At 62.0% G+C, this 21,410-nt stretch overlaps 4 protein-coding genes across 23 annotated transcripts in view; 2 read left to right on the top strand and 2 right to left on the bottom strand.

Annotated features, from left to right (window-relative positions):
- Positions 1-2,736, top strand: part of DGKZ (diacylglycerol kinase zeta) — a 41,341-nt gene extending 38,605 nt beyond the window's left edge. For all 10 annotated transcript variants that reach the window (XM_037027996.1, XM_037027997.1, XM_037027998.1 and 7 more), the window contains 6 exons: positions 72-103; positions 326-369; positions 831-951; positions 1,058-1,091; positions 1,334-1,433; positions 1,990-2,736. In XM_037027996.1, coding sequence (XP_036883891.1) covers positions 72-103; positions 326-369; positions 831-951; positions 1,058-1,091; positions 1,334-1,433; positions 1,990-2,106 — 448 coding nt within the window. In that variant the 3' untranslated portion in view covers positions 2,107-2,736. The remainder of the gene's footprint in view (positions 1-71; positions 104-325; positions 370-830; positions 952-1,057; positions 1,092-1,333; positions 1,434-1,989) is intronic.
- A 1,140-nt stretch (positions 2,737-3,876) lies between these two features.
- MDK (midkine) lies at positions 3,877-5,812 on the top strand. Its single transcript, XM_037028003.1, has 5 exons — positions 3,877-3,968; positions 4,243-4,322; positions 4,466-4,633; positions 4,749-4,910; positions 5,519-5,812. The coding sequence occupies exons 2-5, from the start codon at positions 4,244-4,246 to the stop codon at positions 5,542-5,544; spliced, it is 435 nt and encodes a 144-aa protein (XP_036883898.1). The 5' UTR covers positions 3,877-3,968; position 4,243; the 3' UTR covers positions 5,545-5,812.
- Positions 5,813-5,862: 50 nt separating this feature from the next.
- CHRM4 (cholinergic receptor muscarinic 4) lies at positions 5,863-8,560 on the bottom strand. The gene has a single exon (XM_037028002.1). The coding sequence runs from the start codon at positions 8,523-8,525 to the stop codon at positions 7,089-7,091; it is 1,437 nt and encodes a 478-aa protein (XP_036883897.1). The 5' UTR covers positions 8,526-8,560; the 3' UTR covers positions 5,863-7,088.
- An 8,246-nt stretch (positions 8,561-16,806) lies between these two features.
- The window catches only part of AMBRA1 (autophagy and beclin 1 regulator 1), a 182,921-nt gene continuing 178,317 nt past the window's right edge, over positions 16,807-21,410 (bottom strand). For 10 of the 11 annotated variants that reach the window (XM_037027957.1, XM_037027954.1, XM_037027953.1 and 7 more), the window contains one exon: positions 16,807-18,356. In XM_037027957.1, coding sequence (XP_036883852.1) covers positions 17,860-18,356 — 497 coding nt within the window. In that variant the 3' untranslated portion in view covers positions 16,807-17,859. The remainder of the gene's footprint in view (positions 18,357-21,410) is intronic. The other variant, XM_037027956.1, reaches the window with a different exon arrangement.

Raw genomic sequence — 21,410 nt, forward strand, 5'->3', positions numbered from 1 at the left:
GTTTGGGGCTGGGAGGGGGACCAGCTGACCTGTGCACAGCCACGTCACATCTCGCCCCACTCTGTTTGTAGGTCACTACCGGGGGATGCGGTGCCCCCTAAAGGTGAGGCTTCTCCCTGGCTGTGGGGGTGAGGTCAGCGGGGAGGTGGGCCCATGCTCTGCCTCATTCAGACACACCCGTCAAGGTCCCTGGGGTCACGTTCACCATGAGCCCAGCCCTTGGCACACATGCCCCACAGCCCCTCTGTGCGCTACCTGTGTGTCCACACATCAACATAAGCCCAGGCCTCCAGCCCTGGAGTGTAACGGGCAGGTGTTCTGGCAGGTGAAGAGCTGGTGGAGGCTGCCAAGAGGAACGACTTCTGTAAGGTACTAGCGCCCTGGCTCCAGCGCCCTCCCCTGGGGGCGGTGCACCTGGAGAGCCAGAAGCTGGCCTCTTCTGACACAGTCATCCTCATCCGGCATCGTCTTGCCTTCAGCAGAGCAGGGTTTCCTGTCCCATTCCACGTTGCCCCATCCAGCCCATGGCCCGTGTCCCTTCATAGGGCTGCCTAGCTCAGTGCACCTGTCCCTGGCGTTCAGCAGTGAGTGTTCAAGGAACCACCGTCTCCAGGGCCTGGCCGACTGTCCTCCTAGGGGAGCCCACTGGCACTTTGGTTGAGATAAGCCCCTTGTCTCTCCCCTGACACTCCCCAAAGACCCCAGCAGCCCCTAGGGAGCGATGTGTGTGAGCACATGCCAGTGTCAGCCCTGTGGCCTGTGTGTGAGTTGGGGGGCATTTCTGGGGCCGGAAAGGGTGGCCAGGAGCCCAGCCCTGCCCCTGCCCTCAGCTCCAGGAGCTGCACCGAGCTGGTGGCAACCTCATGCACCGGGATGGCCAGAGTCGCACACTTCTGCACCATGCGGTCAGCACTGGCAGCAAGGAAGTGGTCCGCTACCTGCTGGATCACGGTAAGCTGCACCACTGGGCACCCTGCCCCACCCCCCAGGGCTGGGCTGAGGCAGGAGGAGGAGAGGCTGCCAGGCCTCTCTGACCTGCCCCTCCTCTCTCCTCTAGCCCCCCAAGAGATCCTTGATGCTGTGGAGGAAAAGTGAGTATCTGGCAGTGCAGGATGCTGGTTACTCTGGAAACTGCCTGCCTTTCTCTAGCCCCTCCTGTTCTGTCCAGGGGGGGGCCACAAACCCTTCCTGGCCATACCTGTCATCCTCTGGGCCACCCTGCCACCTCCCCCTCCCATGCCCCAGGCCAGGGCCCCAAACTTCCTGATGCTTGGGAGACATGGGAGGGCCCAGAGGACTGGATGGAACCCACAGCCAGCCCCCGTTCCCCCAGCGGGGAGACCTGTCTGCACCAGGCGGCAGCCCTGGGCCAGCGCACCATCTGCCACTACATCGTGGAGGCAGGGGCCTCACTCATGAAGACGGACCAGCAGGTGAGCAGACTAGCGGGGCGGGCAGGGAGTCCACGCAGGTACAACCGATGCTCTCCCAGGCCTGAGCCCTTGTGAGAGGGCAGCCTCAGGAGGCCCCTCTGGGGACTCGGTGCCACTCCTCAGCCTTAAGGAGCCTGGACTGTGGGTTTTCCCTCCCTAGAGCACGCCTGCGCCTTCCCTCCCCGCTCCTCCTCCCTACAGGTGGGTGTGCCTCTCCTAAATGCTAAGGGACCACAAGGGACTTGGCAACCAGGGGAGCAGTGGGCAGCGGTGGCTCCCAGAAACTAACCCCTGACCCCATCTCCAGGCCCCCTTTCCTCTGACTTCCCAGTGAGCCAACGCAGCCCAGCCCAGGCTCTCTCCTGTTGCTGATTTACCCTAAGCCCTTCCTTGTTTCATTGTCCCTGGCTTTAATAAACATACTCTCAAAATCAAAAAAGAAAAAACCCAAGCCGGCAGGGCGGCCCAGACAGCCTGCAAGGCCTCCCCTCCCCAACCTGCAGCCTGAGGGACGGGCCCAACCTCTCCTGAGCCTGACCACAGCTCCTCCCTTCAGGGGGACACTCCCCGGCAGCGGGCAGAGAAGGCCCAGGACACAGAGCTGGCCGCCTACCTGGAGAACCGGCAGCACTACCAGATGATCCAGCGGGAGGACCAGGAGACGGCTGTGTAGCTGAGGCCAGTGCCGGGGAGGGGCAGGCCCCAGGCACAGCGTGAGCCGCCTCCTCGCCCACCTCACTGCCACATTCCAGTCGGACAGCCACGGGGTGACCCATGCTCCAGGGAAGGAGCCCCGTGCTGCCCCCCCCCCGGGAAGCCACCCAAACCTAGGGCTGGACTCTGAGGAGTTGAGGCATCTCACCTGTTCCCATGAGTCCCGGCCTGACCTGGAGGCCCGCAGGGGAGCTGAAGCTGGACTGGACCAGCGGGCCTTTGGAGGGCTGGGCCATGCCACTGCAGGGCGGCCCTCCCCCTGGCCAGTGCCCTCCATAGACTTTAGGAGCCAGAGGGGGCTGCAGATGGGCTGGAAGCCCTATCAGGGAGCCTTCCTAAGTCACTTGGTCCTCAAGGGCCCCAGCTCTGAGGCTCCTGGGGGTTCAGCCCTGCTGCCCTGACCCCACCCCTTCCCAGGGCTCGTCCTCGGGACCCTGAGCCTGATGTGCTTTCCTGCTTGGCACCTGCCCTAGTGACCCTCCCCAGTCATTTCTTGGAGGACTGTGTGGCCTGGGGGTTAGGGTGGGACTCTCAGGCGACTTGTTTACAGCTGGGTGTGACTCAGTAAAGTGGATTTTTTTTTCCTTTCTGTGTTTCTTTTTTGGGGGGAGAGGTCTTACCAAAGCAGCTAGGTCTGCTGGGTTCTCTTCAGAGTGGGGGCACTGGACACGGTGGACCCAGACACTTTCCTGGGGGTCCTGGGTCTTGTTAGGGGGTGGGGTCCCAAGGCATGCCCGGGACATGACCTCTGCCGAGCTGCCTAGGCAGGCGGGGTGGGGGGCGCTGAGTGCAGAGTTTCTCCCGATTCCTGCTTCCCGCGGGGGACGCTAGCAAAGTGAAAGAAGTGGGGCGGGGTGGAGGGCTGGATTCGCCGCCCGCGGGCCCTGCAGCCTTGGGCCAGCCCCCTCCCCCCCGGCCCCAGAGCTTCCGCCGCTTAGGTGGACCCAGTGCAGCGAGCCCCAAGCTCCAGGGTCAAAAGGGCAGGCATGCGCTGCCGCCGCGGGGGGCCGGGTCTGGAACTTCTCAGAGGGCCCGGGTCGGCTCCGAGTCTTCCTAAACGCAGGCCTGCGGTCCCGCCTCCTCCGCCTCTCCCACCCCTGCAGACCTACGCTCCGGGAAAGGCGCAGCACCCCCACCCTCGTCCCACACGCGTTCTCTGGGGTTCCTGTCCCGGGCTCCCAACACTGAGAAAAGCACCTCCCTGCACACTTCGCTGTCCGACGAGGGGCGAATGCGCCTTTCCAGCAGCACCGGGGCGCTGGGGGCCAGCAGGCCCTGGGGGGCGCGGGGGCTTGGGGCCCAGAGCTGAACACAGGCTGAAACTCGGGCCGCAGCAGGCCCGGTGACACACCAGAACTCCGCGCTCCCTCACGGTCCCCATCGAAGGCCCCGCCGCCCAAAAAGGAGGTTCGGGTCCTTTTTGGAGTGGGGATTGCCCCTGGGAGGGGGCAGAGCACAAGGGTGGAAAGCTGGGCCTGGAGCCGGGGACCTGGGTATCAGGGCAAGACGGAGGCCTGGGGCCGGCAGCGCCAGGCATCTGTGGGGTGAGGGCACCGCCGGGGCGAAGCGAGAGCACCCGCGGCGGGAAGCCCGGGTGGAGACGCCAGGAACGCCAGGCGGGAGTGGAGGCGGGGACGCCGGGGTCGGGGGGCGGTGCGGGGATTTAAGGGGAGGGGGTGGGGCGGGCTCTTCCTCGGTGGTGGTGGGGCGGGGGCCCATGTGACCGGCTCAGACCGGTTCTGGAGACAAAAGGGGCCGCGGCGGCCGGAGCGGGACAAGACGGGGCCAGCGCGGGAGGGAGCAAGCCATCGCTGGCAGCAAGTGAGTGCGTGCGCGGGGCTGGAGGGCCGTCGTCCTGGGTGGAGGCAAGATGAGGGTCTGGACTGCACCCCGGGCTCGGAGTACCCCCGGGGAGCCGCCTCCGGGCTGTGCGCCCTGGCTAGCGGCGAGGAGTCGGCCCCTCGGGTTTTCCCGCGCGGCAGGAGCAGCCCGACCCTTTGGGCCTGGAAAATGGGAAAGCTGTTGGGAAGTGCGTGCTCGCGGCTCCCCCGGGGGAAAGGGACACAGGGCGCTCTGACCCTTGCTCTGCCCATAGGATGCAACACCGAGGCTTCCTCATTCTCCTCGCCCTCCTCGCCCTGCTGGCCCTCACCTCCGCAGTGGCCAAAAAGAAAGGTGTGTGAGGTTTGGGGGTTGAAGGAGGGCTGGCCCCCTCGGGGCTGGCCGCCTGGGTTCTGAGGCCGGGACCCCAGGAAGGGGTCCCTGAGTGAGTCTGTGGATGCCTGGGTCCTGAGTTCTGTCCCTCCCGTGCGTTTTAGACAAAGTGAAAAAGGGCGGCCCGGGGAGCGAGTGCGCGGAGTGGACGTGGGGGCCCTGCACCCCCAGCAGCAAGGACTGTGGCGCTGGTTTCCGTGAAGGTACCTGCGGGGCCCAGACTCAGCGCCTCCGTTGCAGGGTGCCATGCAACTGGAAGAAGGAGTTTGGAGGTGAGGTGGGGCACCGGCGGAGAGCAGGGAAGGGGGCGCAGCCTCCCTGGAACCTGGGCAGACCAGTCGGGGGCGCCGTAGACCTCCGGCTCTGACCCCGGCTCCCTCCCGCCAGCCGACTGCAAGTACAAGTTTGAGAGCTGGGGATCGTGTGACGGGGGCTCTGGCACCAAAGCCCGCCAAGGCACCCTGAAGAAGGCGCGGTACAATGCCCAGTGCCAGGAAACCATCCGCGTAACCAAGCCCTGCACCCCCAAGACCAAAGCCAAGACCAAAGGTCAGCCAGGGGAGAGGGGGAAGGGTCGCGGCAGGGAGCTGCCCCCACCTGTGGGGGGAACGGTTCACCCAGGAGGTTTGGGGCCCTGGTGAGTGATTACCTGACGTCTCTGCACTGTTCACCCCTCTGTAGAGATAACTGAGGTGGGCATGGCCTAGGGTCCCGGAAAAGCCCTGGAAGGGCTTGGCTTTGTCACCTGTCCCACCCAGTGGAGCGTTTGGTCAGCGCTGCCCTGTCCAGTGTGGAAGGGCTTTCCTGTTCGCGCTTGCCCCAGCCCCATCCCTTACCGTATTCCTGACTCCCAGCAGCCCCGAGAGGGCAACGGGGCAGAGGTGAACCCGCCCACTCCTAGATGAGGGGGCGGGTCTGTGGCCCAGGGTTGTGGAGGACCAGTGCTGGGACACTTGAAGATGACCTGATCCCCCGTGAACGGTTTATTTTAGGTCGGGGGTGGCCGCAGCATAATGGCTGCCCTATCCCACCAGTTTCCAGGCCCTCTGGTCAAGAACCACTAGGGGGCAGGATTTTCCTTCCCCTGTTGTGCACAGGGATCTTCACTGGGTCACCTGGTTGAGCTGTCCTAACTCGGTGTCTGTCTTGTTTTACAGCCAAGAAAGGGAAGGGGAAGGACTAGCGGCCTGAACGCCAAAGCGCCCCTGGCCCACGCGCTCCCTCCCACAGGCCAGGCCCGAGCCCACCAGTGCCTTCTGTTCTTCAGCTTTATCAACCACGCCCTGCCTCCACCCTCTTCCTCCCCCGCCCCACCCCCCAGTGCCCGAAGTGGGGTGGGGCAAGGGGTTCTGGGCGGCCTGAGCCTCCCCACAAAGGGATTTCATTCCCATGCCCCTTTGTCCTCACCCAGAACAATGCCATTCCTAAGAAATAAAATCATTTTCTCCCAATAAAAGCTTTTTTTTTTTAATATATAAAAGCCCCTTCCTGGGGAGTTTGCTGTGGTGGTTTGTTTGGGAGTGGATGACGGTGGGGGGAGGGAAAGGCAGCTTTCTTGGGGGCCGGATGCCTCCCCAGAAAAAGAACGGTTACGAACAGGTCATTCAGAGCCTTCTTTACTGTCCTGTGGAAGGGGCCCCCACCAAGTGCCCTGAGCCTTTCCGTAGTCTGTCCTGGGTGACCCCGTGGCTGGGCAAGGGAACTTGCAAGACTCACTTGAGCTGATACTCCCAGACCAAGGGCCTTTGGTCCAGCCCACCGCCCATCAGGAAGGTTCTACCCACTGGGAGAGCAAAGCTGGGGATTGCCTGCCAGCCTCAACCCCTGCCCCCACTGGCACAGAAGTCCCTGTGGGTAAAGTCCATCCCTATTCTGTCTCTGGTGACCCAGGCACTCTTGCTTTCTACCGGGGACATGGGGAACCCTGCCCACCATAGCCGCCTTCACTCCCTGTGACCTGGGACAAGCCCTAACCTTGGGGAGGACTTGGGCTCTTGAGAACCCCGGGGATTCTCCCTGCTCAGGCTGGGGACCTGGGAAGCCTGACCTCAGTTCCTGAGTGAGATGCCCTCCCGCTGGCCCATGGTGACCATGACCAGGGCCATGCTGCAGAAGGAAGGGGTGCCCCAAAGCCCCCTCCGCCTGGCCTCCAGTCAGCTTGCCCACCTGTCCAACAAGTACCTGGCTAAGCATTGTGGCAAGGAGAAATTTCTGCTCCTGGAGTGGTATTTGGGAGGAGGGGGCAGAGCCTACATGCGGGGTGCAGGGGGCAGAAAGCACCGATTACAAAAGAATAGGGGACCCTACTCTTCCCTTCCTGAGCCTCCTTTCCAAAGCATTGGCTTCTGCTTGTCCCAAGGGGGGTCTGGGCTGCTCTCCTCTTGAGGTCCATTCAGCCACGCTGGTTGGTCATGGCGGGGCAGGTGCCCATGTAGGTCAGCGCCCCCCAGCTCCCTGAGGCAGAGCCGTAGAGGTGGGCCAAGCAGTCCTGGTTCAGACACCTCCTGGGGCTGACCCTGCTCCGCCTGAGCAGAGAGCCAGTCTTCTCTCCGAATCCAGCCAGAGCCTCTTCCTGAGCCCCACAGGCTGTCAGGGACCTCAGTTCTCCCCTTAGCCGTCATGAACACTGAGAGGAGCTTTCAAATCCTGCTGCTACAGCAGCTGAGCCATGTGGTCCCCCAGCACACGCAAGTGACCACCAGCACCTCCAACGGCGCCCCTGCCTGCCTACCTGGCAGTGCCGATGTTCCGATACTGGCACAGCAGCAGGTGCCTGAAGGTCTTTTTAAAGGTGGCGTTGCAGAGGGCGTAGCAGGCGGGGTTGATGGTGCTGTTGACGTAGCAGAGCCAGTAGCCAATGGACCACACCGTGTCAGGGATGCAGCTCTGGCAGAAGGTGTTCACCAGGACCATGACGTTGTAGGGCGTCCAGGTGAGGATGAAGGCCAACAGAATGGCAAAAATGGTCCGTGTCACCTTGCGCTCCCGGGCCGCCATCTGCCGCTTCTTGCGCACCTGGTTGCGGGCAATGCTGGCAAATTTGCGGGCCACGTTGGCTGCTGGGCGCATGCCAGCTGGAGTGGCAGGCACGATCTCGATGGCTGTCACGCACTCGTTGCCCGTGTGCTTCGTCACAATCTGGATCTTGGACCATTTGGAGGCTGGGTTGAGAGCCCGAGGCTGCAGGCGAGGGGCGGGGGTGGCGGGCACGGTGGTCTCCGTGGTCGACAGCTCTGTGGGTGGCCGTTCCTTGGTGTTCTGGGTGGCACTGCCTGAGCTGGACTCATTGGAAGTGTCCTTGTCAGCCACTGGGCGGGGCGGGGGTGGCAGGACCGGCGGCGGGGCCTCCTCCAGCTTCCCGTTGCGCAGCTGCTCTCGGGTGTCTTCTCCCGGCGGGGCTTTCTTGACGCTCTGCTTCATCAGGGGGCTCTTGAGGAAGGCCAGAGTCTTGGCCTTCTTCTCCTTAGGGCCTTCGGGCCGGTGCTTGTGGACCCGGCTGCGGCTGGCCAGGGAGATGTGAATGTAGAGGACAGTCATGATGACCACAGGCAAGTAGAAGGCAGCGATGGCGGTGCCAAAGGTCACCGCCGGGTTGGACAGGAACTGGATGAAGCACTGGTTGTCGGGCACTGTCCGCTTGCCCACCACAAACTGCCAGAATAAGATGGCAGGCGCCCAGAGCACGAAGGACAGGACCCAGGCCGCAGCGATCATGAGCCCTGCCATCTTGGTGGTGCGCCGGGCGGGGTAGGTGAGGGGCTTGGTGACGCAGAAGTAGCGGTCAAAGCTGATGATGAGCAGGTTCATGACAGAGGCGTTGCTCACCACATAGTCCAGGGCCAGCCACAGGTCACAGACCACGGCGCCCAGTGGCCAGTAGCCCTTGATGATGTACAGGGTGTAGAGGTTCATGGAGAACGCGCCTATGATGAGGTCGGCACAAGCCAGGCTGAAGAGGAAGTAGTTGTTGACCGTCTGCAGCTGCCGGTTGACCTTGATGGACAGCATCACCAGGATGTTGCCCACCACAGTCACCAGGCTCAGCGAGCCTGTCACCGTGGCGATGAACACCATCTCCACGGTCTCGTAGCGGTTATGGGTTGACGAGACCAGGCGCACGGACTGGTTACCCGAGCTGCTGTTGACCAGGGTGAAGTTCGCCATTTCGGTTAGCAGGGCCCGGCAGGAGTGCCTGGAGGGGAAGGAGAGAAAGGGGGGAGCTGTTGATGAGGACTGGAAGGGTGAAGTCGGGTATACTGGGGTTCAGGGGGCAGAGGGACCTCATCCTGCAGAAGCTGAGGTGACTCTGTCCCATCACTTCCTCCATTGTCCCTGGCCATTTACTGAGGTAGCTCTGGGGCCGTGGTCATGGAGGTGAGTGCCACACACACGACCCCCACACACACACAGAGTTTAGGGTCCGATCATATAAACGAGAGAGCAACAACAAAATAGTGCTAGAGAGAAAACGGCAGGGCAGGGCAGGGGCAGAGAGTGACCCAGAAGCCAGACAGGAAAGCTCCCTTCGGTGCCCAGTGGAGGGCTCGCTGGAGGTGGTCTGGAGGGTGACAAGGAGGCAGCCACCTGGAAGGCTTCAGAAAGGAGCCTAGTCCAGGGCAAGGGCAAGAGCAAAGGCCCCAAGGCCCATGGGAGGCAAGGACAGAGGGTGAACATGGTGGGACCTGGGGAAGGGAGTGGGGAGGGGCTGAGTGGCCGCAGCATCCGGTGTGACTCTGGTCAGAAGTGTTCATTCAGCCATTTGGTCATGCCTTAAGCCAACATTTCCAGGGGACCTGCTCTCCAGTCCCCACTGAGGGCACTGGGGGACAAAAAAGGACACATTAGCAGCTCATGTTTATTCTCTACCAAGTGCCAGAACCTCCCGACACGTTCTATAGGTATCGCTCATTTCACCACACGACACCCCCACGCGGTTGGCGCCCTCACTTTTCATTGCTCACAGATGGAAACCGAAGCCCAGGGGTGTTAACCTGACCCAGGCCCCACGGCAGCTGGACGTCATGTTGCTGTCCCAGAGGTGGGAGTTCTGGCCGACGGAGGCCCTCAGAGTCACAGGAGCCAGGGACCCCACCTGGGAGAAGGCCCCCCAGAGGCCCCCAGGGGAGGCGGCGTGGAGCTAGGAGCCTTGAGGATGCGGGGGTGCGGCAGAGAGGCCTAGGGCGCCAGGTCAGGGCCCTGCCGGAGCCTGCGCTTCCTCCCGCCCAGGCCCCCGCCGCTGCCCCTCCCCCTTCCTCTCCCAACCGGGTGGGGCAGGCCCACGCCCAGCGCTCCGGGCCAGGCAAGGCAGCCGCGCGACCAGCTCCTTCACTCCCAGCAACACGAGCACCGTGACACACGCGAAGGGGCCCCATGACAGTCCCACCAGCCACTGTCTTGCACCCGGTGGTCCTGTGCGTCTAGTGAGAGAGAGGGGCGGGGGGGAGGGGACCCGGCGGAGCAGAGGTGGGGAGGGAAGGAGGGGCACTCACACTCGGGCCCCGCTTCAAGGCCAGCGGGGACCGAACTGCGTGGCCTCAGACAAGCCACCTCACCTTCCAGCGCCCCTCTCGTTTGCGAAATAGGGCTCTCCCCGGGACAACCTGCCCCAGAGCGCTGGAGCGGCGGTGGGGATCAGCAGCTGTAGCCAAGTCCCCGGGGCCCCCCAAGTCTGGCCTCGGCCCCCCTAATCCACCGTCAGACACAGAACCAGCCTCCTGGCCCGGCAGTTTGAAGTCGCCACCCAAATCCTTGGTTCACTGGTGGAGAGGTTCAGAAATGGGTGGTGCCCCCTCCCCCCCCTTGCTCCCCCAAACCAAGGTCACAGATGAGCCAAGGGCAAAGACCAGATAATGCCCCGTCCCCGGTGTGGGACAGCCCCTTTCACCTCTGGGGGCCTCTGAAATAATACCCCAGGTGTCACCCTCTGAGCTGGGTGGGGGGTGGGGGCGGGCGGAAGCACCTGCTTGGAGAGGCTGCCCTGCCCGGGCCCCGCGCGCTGGGCGCCGGCGGGCGGAGTGATGGGGTCTGTCAACGGCCCCGGGGGCGCCCGCCCCGACCCCGCCAGCTTCTCGGGTCCGGACCCAGGCAGCGAGGTCAGAGCGGGGCTGGCAGGGCCTCAGAGGAAAGACACAACCACGGTTGTTTATCGAGTGTTAACAGTGAGTCAGGAATCCCTCTGAGCTCTTCACATCGATCATCTGGTTTAAACCTTACAGAAGCCTGCAAAGGCAGGCGATACTAGTGTCCTCATCCTGAAGACCTGTCTTCTTCCGGCTGAAGATAAATGTCAGTTAACTTAACTTGCTCAAAGTCAGTGTGTAAGGGACAGGGTGGCGTTAGAGCCCAGGAGTCACCTTCCCAGCCTCCAGGCGCTCCGGCCTCACAGCTGATTTCTTGCCTCTGCTCTCTCCCCTTCATAACCGCACAGCTAGGGATGGGTCCCCGCTCCCTGCCCCCTCCCTCACTTGGCTTTCCCAGAACAGATCTCTAGTCTCCACTGGGGACATCTTGTCTCCAGTGAGGTGGCCGGGGGTTTGGCCCCGCTCTGGGCCCCCCTGGAGAAGCCGCCGGCGTAGACCGGGCGTAGTGCAGTGTCTTCCCGCCCCCCACCCCCACCCCAGGGGTCTTTCTGAACCCCTCGAGTCTTCCACAGACACCTTGCCCATAACACTCTCTGGCGCTTTTCTCTAGGATCCAGGTGACCTGGGACCTGGGGGAGCGAGCAGCCCGGCCCAGGGCCCTAGGTACCGCTAGATGGCAATGTCGGTCCCTGGGTGCCAGCCCGGGACCCAGAGCTGGCAGCCAACCTTGGCCACCGCCCCCAACTCCAAAAGGGCGGAGAACACTGAGGAGGCCCCAAGCAGGGATCCCCTTTCCAGGCCCCACCCGGGAGCTGCCCTTAGTGCCGCGCGGGGTTCCGTGGTGGGAAATTAAGAGCGCCCGGTTTCCATCCGGCACCGGGCGAGGAACGTGTGGACGAGTGCGTGTTTGTGTGTGCGATTACTGGGGAGCGCGAGTAGACGCTAGTAGCTGTCTGCATGTGCGTGTGTGCGCGCGCTCAGCCACGCCTGGATACCAGTGCACCCCGTGTGCGCGTGAGCAAGCCCGTGCCATGTGGACACGTGCATGTGCATGCGTGTGCGTGCCTGGAGCGCTGTGGCCTGGCGGTTGCACATGGTTCGGGTGTGCCTACGCCTGTGAGCTTGTGTACACGAACAAATGCAGGGCTGGCAGTAAGTGACCCACCACATTCCAAAAGACTCTGCCGGGAGACTGGCCCCAGATCTTGGCTGCCTGAGCGCGGATAAAGTCGGTGTCTGGATCGTGCCGCGCCTGAGGCTGGGAAAGAATCCGGCGCAGGACGAAAGGCCAGACTACACTCAGGTTTGCGACGGCACCGTGAACTTGGGGCATTGTGTTAGCTGTGTGCTCGGCGGTGTAGTGCCCCCCCCGCCCCGCCCCGCGCGTCGGTGAGGAGTCCCAGCCTTGAACTGACTTCTGTGCAGGGGCCGCTGCTGGAGTCCCCGACTCGACCTTGCGGGACATCAGGCTCGGCTCAGCGCGCCTGCTGCACGTTACCTCCAGATAGAGCCGGCGAGAGGGTGCAGGCAGCACCCCCATAACCAGGAGGTCCAGAAGGGGCTTGGGTTAGGAAAGTGTAATATTCTTTGCCCGCGCTCCTGACCCTGTTCCGCGCTGGGGAAGCACCATGTGGCCCCAGCCTCTAGCGGGGGCACCTGGTTTTCAAGCCCTGGGATCGGGCGGGCATCCAGGGCCCGGCTGCGACTTATTTATGGGGCCCATCAGGAGGCTCTTCCACGTTGTCCCGGTGGCCGATGGGGCCCTGTCTCTCCGCCCCGCCCTCCCCCAACCCCCTGGCTTGCAGTTCCTGCCGCCTCTGGGCGTGGGCACCGATTTTTGCCGGGTCCTCGAGCTCCCCCATCCCCCTTTCCCAGACCAAACGAGAGCGCGTGCTCTGGACCCCGCGAGGGTAGGGTGGGTTCTCAGGCTTGTGCTCCAGAGCTCCGGGAACGCTGTGGCCCTTGGATCTGTCCCTGGAGCAGGAGAGGAGACTCAGGGATTCACGGAGCGGAGAAGGGGTGCAGGGGATCTGGCACCGACATTATGCCTGACACTTCAACCACGGGGCCCGGGGTTTAAAGCTGCATCTCCGGGCTCTGAGCCTGGGCAACAGCAGGGCGACTGGGGGAGCCCTGGTAAGGGGGGAGCCCTGGAATACGCCAAGAAAGGGCAAGGGTGCTTTCCGTCGGGGTCCAAGGTCGCCGGCTCAATGACTCCATGGCCAAGAGTGGGCTGGCAGCGCTGGGGGTGGGGGAGACGGGCGGGAAAAGGCTCTTCGGGGCTCCCCCGCCCGGCGCCCAGCAAAGCTGCCACCCGGAGGGCTGGAGTGCGGGGTCCCGCCCCGACGGCTGCCCCGACCTCCTAGGGGGCTGAGAGCGGGCACAGCCTGCCAACATCCACAGGCGCCCCCAGAGGGCCCTTCCTTCCAGCGGTGCCCTCTGCAGCCCCTGGCGCCGCGCTCGCCCCGAGGAAGCCTGGGGCCGCGTCCCAGTCGGACCAGCAGCTGAGGAGCCCCAGAGGGTCCGGGAGCCCCGCATCTTTCTCCCCGAACCGAGCCCCCCCCACCCCCGCGCTGCCGCGGAAGTCACTTACCAGACACCTCCGCCCCGCTCCACTCGCACCTGACAGACGGCGGAATGGGAGGGCGGCCCCGCGGGCCAGCGGGCGGGGCGGGCGGCCGGGCCGCGGGCCGGGGGCGGGGACGGGGTGCCGAGGGGCGGCCCCTGCTCCGCCCGCAGCTCCCGGCGCTGTGGCTCCGACTCGCGCTCACGCTCGCACTTTTCCCCGAGCCGCGTGATGTCACGGGGTAGCAGCCAATCCTGGTGGGGCCGTGCCGCCCGCCCGGGGCCGGCCACCCAACGAGGACGCGCGGGGGGCACTGCCGGGGCGTCGGGGACCCCAGCTTCGCGCGCCCCTCACCGGAGCCGGCCGGCAGCTCCCCGCTCGGGCACTGTGGGGGCGCCACCCACGGCCGAAAGAGCTGCCTAGCTGGGGGCTCGGACCTCGGGGAGGCTGGGGGGTGGGGTGTCGCGTTGTCATGGGGACGAGGCGCCCCCTCTCGGGCTGGGGTGGGGCGAGAGCTGGCAGCCCCGTCTGGCTGCGCTTCCCGCCTCCGCTCTGACCAGGCGCCCGGGACTGAGCGACGGTCTCGCTCCCAGCCCGGACCTCGCTCCCAGCCCGGACCTCGCTCCCTGCGCGGCCCCGTGCACTGCGGGACCGCCGAGGCGCGAGGGTTTGAGTCCGACAAGAGGTCATGAATGGGTGGGGTCGGCTCCCGGGCCACCGTTCCGTCGGGGCGGAGAGCCGAAGGCCGGCAATTTACAACCCCGGGGTTGCGCGTGGGCCTCCGGGCAACTAGAGGAGGGGCGCCGTCGGGGCTGGGGAAGGAGCCAGGGAGGGAAGAGCGGCGACGGTCCGCCCGGGAGGGAGGAGCCCCGCCCAGCGCACACAACCCACGCCTGCGCCCACCGCCCAGTTCCCGGCTCCTGCAGTCCAGGCTGGGCAAGGTGTGCGCACCTTCTCTCCAGCCCCGGGATGGGATACGCAGGCCCATCCAGCTGAGGCCTGAAGGGCGAGTTCACCGATTCCCGGGAGGGAAAGCTCAAGGTCACCTGGGCGGAGCCCGGAGCGAGACCCCAGAGGGCGAGCCACCGGTCCCTTGAGGTCTCCGGGAACCGCACTGGCCGGAGCCTGGGGACTGGTAGCCTTCCTTGCCTGAGCGGAGCTGGAGCGCCCGGGACGCCCACGGGACCGAGAGCCGGGCGGCTTCAGCACCTCGGAGAGCTCCGCCTCGGCCCTGACCTTGAGGGCTCAGCTTCGTGCGACCAGGAACCAGTGCTTTCTGCCTCCCTCTGAGACGCCCGTTCCTGGGCCCGGCCAGGCTCGAGTTCGCTCCCACGCCCGGGGCTCGAGGCCTGTCTCCCCAAACTCTCTGAGCCAAACACCCGATTAACCTTAAGACGCATGCATGGTTCCTTCTTTTGGAAAAACAACTCAAGTCCCGCCCCTCCTTCGCCCTCACCTAAGGGACGGGCGGAGGGCTGCGCGGGAGGTGGGGGGTGGCGAGGCGGGTACGCAGAGGGGAAGCGGCAGGAGATGCCAGAGAAGGGGCGGGAACGTGGGCCAGAGCCGGCGCGGCGGGGCTTGCGGTGTGGAGCTGTCCGTACTGAACGCGGATGTGGAGGTCGGTCCCCACGGCTCAGGAGGGCGAGGGCTGGAGAAGCCATTGTCCTTTCCCTGAATGATCTGGTCTCCCACGATCCTCATCACCAGGGGGAAAGGAGTGCTATTGTTCTTGCCCCGACTTCGCAGATGAAGAGCCAGGTTCAGTTGGCTCAGAAGGCAATTAGATGTCAGTTCTGTAAGGGTGTGTGTGTGTGTGTGTGCGCGCGCGCGCGCGCGTACGCAACGAGAATGGGGGGTGGTCAGATAGAACAGTCGGATGGGGAGAAAAGCAAGGGCAAGAACTGGAGGCCGCAGAATCCGGAAATGCCTGCAACCAGCGGTTGAATCCCCCCTCTGTCAGACAGAGCTGCTCCAGTTTCCCTGAGACCCACTGTGCTGGGGCCACTGGCCTCCCGCACCCCAGAACCCACAGTGGAAATGTGCAGAGCTGCGCTGGAAAGCAGAGACCTGCTTTATTTGTGGGCCCACAGAACTTCTCTGGATCTATTTCCTCATCTCCAAATGGGCTGCCAAGCGGTCCTGCTGACCCCACAACCTTGTTATGGCACACAAGAGGCCCCACGAAAGCCTCACCCCTGTGGACACTCTATTCACCGTGCAAGGGCTTTCTAAGCAAACAGGTTGGTGTTGTGACAGGAAGGTACCAACAGGGGCCTCTAGCAGGTAGAGCTGGGCCCATCCTTGGCCAGAAAGGGCAGAGGTGCCAAATTTGGATCACCTCGGTCACGAGGCTGAATACCCTTTTCCAAGATAACAGAGCAAGTCAGGGTCCCACCTCGATTCAAACCATGGCTCCACTAGTCATGCAGTCCAGGGGAAACGCCAGTGCCCGCTTCACAGGTTTTCATGATCACTGAGAGGTCAGTCATGCACTGTGTCCTGGGCACATGGTTAACACTCGGTATGTTCACAGTCCACACTGCCAGACCAAGAAATTCCTGGATTACAGCAGGCCCCTTCTCCTTCCACCTGTAGTCACACAGCTCAAGTCCCACCTCTCCGAGGAGGTGGGCCCTAACCAGTGCTCTCCGAGCATGGAGGATAGGAGATGACCGAGCTGGAAGCAACAGAGGCTGCAGCATGGGAGCCCTGCATCCTCCTACCAGGGTAGGAAAGGGAGGCAGAGAAAAGGTAAGTGGCTTGCCCCAGGTCACACAGCTAGCTGATGTTTCAGTCCATAGTTCACTGATAAGTATAACTTTTTAGAAAATTCTAGTGTTCCTAAGGATGTAGCCCTTCCCATGGTTTTGGTATTACTTGCTTGCCCACTTGATCTTGTGGTTTAGTCTTTTGTTGAGGTGGGATCTATAATGACCCACGGTGTCTGGGACAGAGTTGGGCACTCAAGAGACACTCGAGGGGAAGTACTTGTTGCTGGCAAAAGCCCTGGACTGGCTCAGATTTTCCTGTATACCTCTAAGATTTGGAGGAGATACCCTTCTGCCACTTTTCTAAGATTTTCTTTTGGCAGGGGGAGGGAGAAAGGGAAACTGCATTCATTGGCTGTCTCTTGCACACCCCCAACTGGGGCCCTGGCCCACAACCCAGGCATATGCCCTGACCAGGGTAGAACCAGCAACCTTCTGGCTTGCAGGACAACCCCCGACCCACCGAGCCACACCAATCGGGGCTCCCTCCTGCCATTTTTGAACTGGCTTGAAACATGGTGGCCAAGACCTATGAATAGAGTAGGTCCTTCAGTCACTGCACTGAGGTCACAAACGAGACCTGAAGGGTCAGCAAATGGCACCTTTGTGGGAAACCTGCCGATGAGACCAACTGCCTTCCCTGGCCAGCCCTGACACCCATTAGGGGTGGTTTCCCAGAACTGGAAGGTCCAGCTTTTTGCCAGTTACATAGTCCTGGGTAGGAAGCAATCAAGACTGAGTGACCTTCTGTCATCCCACCTATACACCCGCCACTGCTGGAGTTGCCCCAGACCTTAGCAGGCTCACAGGAAGGAGAGAGCAGTGGTACCGGAGACAGGGCACCAAAGCAGAGCCAGCAGCCCCTATCTGAATGTCTTCTGCTGAGGCCTCCTACAGGGCCCCCACTTAGGACAGCAGCACCAACAGTGCCTGGGAGAACCTGGGCCCGGCTCAGTTCAAAGACCCCCTTTCACCCCAACCCCTACCATCACCCCCTCCGCCCTCCTCCACAAGAACAGAGAGGAGCCTGGTGAGGGGCATGTCATCACTTTAATGATGGGGATCTTTGGTGTTTCCCTCACTAGCAGTCAGACCATCCCCTCTCCTCCCACCAAGTGTTTCTCTATCATGAGTTACAAACAAAAGAAATCACATTTCATACTAAAAACAGAATAATCAGAGCCTTGATTTTTCCACTAGAGACTACACATACAGCTCAAGATTCCACATGCAACACCATAAATCACAGACTGAGACCTCACATTCTGACCTGGAGTCTCACCCTCCCCAGCCTTGGGCGGGCTCTGGGCTAGGCTCAGGTAATACTGACACCCACAGGCGCTGCTCTGAGGGCCTTGGGTGAGGGAGAGGGGCTTGGTGAGCAAGCCCTGGGGGCTGGCCTGCCTACACCCCACACTCCTGAGTGAGGACCTGCACACCATCCCTTCACCCCATCCTGTATCAGGCAAGCAAGCCCTCTGCTCCACGGTTGTCCCCATTAGCAAGTGCAGGAAGCCCCTGTCCTCAGGAATCTGGGAGCCCGGCCTGACCCCCGACAGTGGTCTCTGTGCAGAAGGGTGAGAGAGAGGATGAAACTTGGAAGGCTCTGAGCCACAGATGGTTTTGGGGGGCTGGGCTGCTCCTCTTGATCTGCAGGTCCAGGTGGCGTGGCCCACACAACAGGTGGACACCGTCCAGGACGGTCTGGCCTGGATCTGGAAGACTGCTCCCCTTCATGGGGCTCTCTGCCCAGGGCTGAGTCCCTTGAGCCCTGTTTCCAGGAGAAATCGGGACTGATAGCAGGAACACCGACTTCCTCCTCCACTCATATCCGGCACAGCAGTGTGGCGCCCCTGGGGCTCCAGAGCCTGGAGGGAGCTAGTTCCCCAGCCCAAGGCAGGCCTTGCCCAGTCGACTACCTCCTACCCACTGACTCCAACTGCCTCTTGAGCCCCACCCTCTCGCTCCCGTCCGAGGCAGCCCGCAGCAGCCCGCAGCTCTTCCGCGTGCAGAGTCCCCAGTCAGCTGTGAGGTCCAACTTCTGCTCAGCGGTTTGAGGGAGGCACCAGTGCACACATGTGTCTCTACCTGTTCCGAGGCTCCCCACTGGGTGACGCGGCTTCCCCCCTGCTGCCGCCACCACTGTCAGGAAGGTGGTTGTTATTGGTCAGGTCGCAGCGCAGGGTTGGTCCCTCAGTGTTGGGAAGGGGGCTAGGAGTCGGGGCAGGAGGGGAGGAAAGCTGGGGTGGCTGGGGATGCTCCCGTCCAGGGGTACTGGGCTGGTCCCAGGAGACTGTCCGGGGGCTTAGGCCTCGCTCTGCCAGTTGCCCGGGTTCCGGGAGCAGTCCCCGAGAGGTGGAGGGCTGGGGCGAGGAGGTGCGGGCAGCCCCGGGCTCTGTGCCAGTCTGCGAGCTTCGGTGAATGCGGTGGCTGACGATGATGTTGTTGCCGAAGCCGCCCATGGAGGCCATAGTGGTGCTCTGCTCCCGCTGCACCACGGCTGTCATGCCCCCTTCGGCCATCAACCGCTGGATCCTGCTGAGGGCGTCTTCCCCGCTGGCGCCATACTCCGAGCCCTCGCCTAGAAGGTGCAAAGCAGGAGACGGAGGGGCATTTGTTGCTGGCCTGGTCTGCTGAGCCAGGCAGGCAACTGTTGGTAGTTGCTGGGGGACTCTAGGCTAAAGGCAGAATGAGAGGCCCCCTCCCTCATTCTGAGGGTCACCCAAGAGACTTGAGTGACAAGACTTCTGGAATGATCCTAATTCATACCTCTGTTATACCGGTGGAAAAACTGAGGCCTAGGATGGCATGAAGTAGTCAAGGTCACTCAGCCATTTAAGGGGCAGAACTGGACTGAAAGGCAGGTGTTCGGCTTTAACTCTTTCATCACTTATGGCAGGCTAGTCACTACTGAAGACGGCCCAGAAGGGCCCAGCCAGCTTGCTTGACCTGCCTGCTCCCTGAAGCTAGTAACCCGGTGGCCCCGCGAAAGGGAATGCTGTCGGGTCTTTGGAAAGACAGGACACCCTACGGAGTGTGGCCCAAAGGCAAAGGGCTGCTCTGCTTCATTTCGAAGCTCTGATGACTTTCCTCAGTGTTCTGTTTAGTTACTTCCTACAGGTCCCTGAGGAAGAGTGGATTTTTAACTATTCTCTACGAGGCATTCCATCACCGGCTCTCTTCCCCCTTTACCCACCAGCTTTCCCAAGTCCTCTCCCACATACTGTCCTCCGGGGGCTGGGTACTCTCACCTTTCCCTAGGGACAGACATCTGCCCCTCCAGGGAGGGAGAGAAGGTTTCATTCCTTCCCCACAAAGCACCGGGCATTCCCTCTGCGGGAGCAGACAAGGCTCTGCCTCAAATCTGTTCTGCGTGCCTGCACAAACCCACGTCCACAGCTCTGTCTCCTGACTTGTAAAAGCGGGATGCAAACACCCGCTGTTGCACAGTGCTTGGCGGAGGGATGCGAGAGTGCTTGTCAGGTGCCTGGCATGTGGGGGACACTCCATGGTGAGTGGTGATGAGCCTGGGGTCTGGAGTGGAGCTCCGCCCCGAGGGAGCTTTGCCCCAGCCTGTGCTCAGCCTTCATGGGCAGATAAGCAAGCAGCCCATTTGTTTCCTCCGGCTACTTGCTGGCAGTTTGGGGCTTTGCAAATTTGGGGAAGTCTTTTCTTTTTGGGGTACATATTGTCAACAGCTATTTTTGCAAGACTTTCCTTGCTTCCTCCCTGCCCAGTCCCTTCTCTCTGCTTGTTAGAGGCTCGATCTCCAGGCAGCCAGTTTCACAGCGGTGCAGCATCTGAGGCCCCACTGGACCTTTCCCTCCTTGCTAGCGCTGGGCAGCACTGTGGGGTTCTTCCTCGGGTCTTACTGAGGCAGGGGGTGGGGGGCTCTGCCTGGGCTTTTGCTTACGCCCAGCTTGCTTCTCCGGATTGCCTGGTCAACTCCGCCCATCTATGGCTCACCCTTCAAGGCAACTGCCTGTCCACACTCCCGCTCAGACAGCTCAGTGCCAACTCCCAGGGCAGAAGCGATGAGGACCTGCAGGGCTCAGAGCACCTCTCTTGGGGGACAGGCTGCCCAGCAGTGGGGTGGCAGGGCAGAGGAAAGGCCAACTCAGAGCCTGGGCACCAGCACAGCCTCTACCCTGTGAGCCCAAAGGGCTGCCTGGGGAAGACCAGGAATGTCCCTGTGCTCACTGCCACCTATACAGCTTTCCCAGAGCTCTGTGCTGAGGGCCTCGCGAGCCCGGGCTGGAATGCACAGTGGGCTGGCCCGAGGCCTGCTGGTGCTGGAGTGCAATGTACTGGGCTCTGTGCCAGGGTGGGGAGGGGGACACTATAGCTCCTTCCATGGAGCTCTCTCCCAGAGACAGGACAGGGCTGCACTGGGGCCCTGAAGGTGCTGCCACAGGCAGGTGCTCAGAAAGGCCCTCAGACCAGGGCCTCCTGTCCTCTCCCATAGCACCTGTCTGTGGCTCGGGTCCTGGCCACCTCTCACATGGCCATATTTTCTGCCTGGGCTTCTTGCTTTTTATATTGTTTTTTTCCACTCAGCCTCCATGCTGCTGCTATTACTATTCCAATTAAGCTCTAATTCACTTAGTTCTGGTTAAATCCACACTTGTCAAAACCAAGCTGCTCCAAGCAGCTCCAAGAGCCTCCAAGTAGCTCCAAGAGCCTCCAAGTAGTCACATTCCTTAGCTTGAGATTTAAGGGCCCTCTGGTCAGGTCCCTGCCACTTCCTGACCAGGTCCTCTTCCTGTGCCCAGTGACCTTACTAGAGCTTTTCAGCACTGCTGTATGGCCACCTGTGCTGCCTGCCCTCCTAGGAACGCCCTGTGGAGGCCCTGCCTGCTCTGAGCTCCCCCACTGCCTGAGGTCTAAGGTACACTTACATTGAAGGGCCAAATCAGGTACTCCCCTCACCTGGACTTTCACCGTCCCCCACGCCAGCAGTGGCCACTCCTCCCCTGTGCCCCTGTAGTGCCCACATCTCTCCATGGAAGAGTTATCTGTGGCTGTGGTATCAACTGTCTGGGCTGTAAGTTCCTGAAGGCCTCAGACTAAATTTTATTCATCTTTGGGTCCAGTGTCTAATGCATGGTCTTGAACTTGGTGTATATTATCAGATGAATAAGTGGCTGAATGAAAGGGCTCTCAGGCTGCTTGCAGATACTCCAGACCGAAGGTGCCTTCTGAATGCTGACCACATGTTCCCCTCTGTTGTGGGAGAAACACTGGCATGTCTGCTTCCTCTCTGAACTTTCTTGGGGGAAGAAACATGGCTTCAGCTCTGAACCTAATTCCCTTGGCACTACCTTTGAACTCATGGTCCCTAACACAGGCATAATGAAGTGCTCAGAAAAGACTGGATGGAAGAATTAAAAATGTCCACACTGACAGTTTCCTCGGGCTGGATGTACACCACTCTAGCCTAGAGAGTATGAGCTGGGCTTCCCTTGGAAACCCTAAGGCAAGGCCGAAGGCAGCCATGGCCAAGTACCCAAGCTCTCAGCTCCAGGAGCAGTGGTGGCCACAAGGGTCAATTCTGCTATCTTCGTCCCTGAAGCAAAAGCATTTCTTTCTCTCTGAAAAATGGGAAATTGATTTAGTGTTGACATGAGATATTTTC

This window comes from Sturnira hondurensis, unplaced genomic scaffold, assembly GCF_014824575.4.
Source record: "Sturnira hondurensis isolate 20B ecotype Veracruz unplaced genomic scaffold, ASM1482457v3 Scaffold0019433, whole genome shotgun sequence".
Lineage (NCBI taxonomy): Eukaryota > Metazoa > Chordata > Mammalia > Chiroptera > Phyllostomidae > Sturnira > Sturnira hondurensis.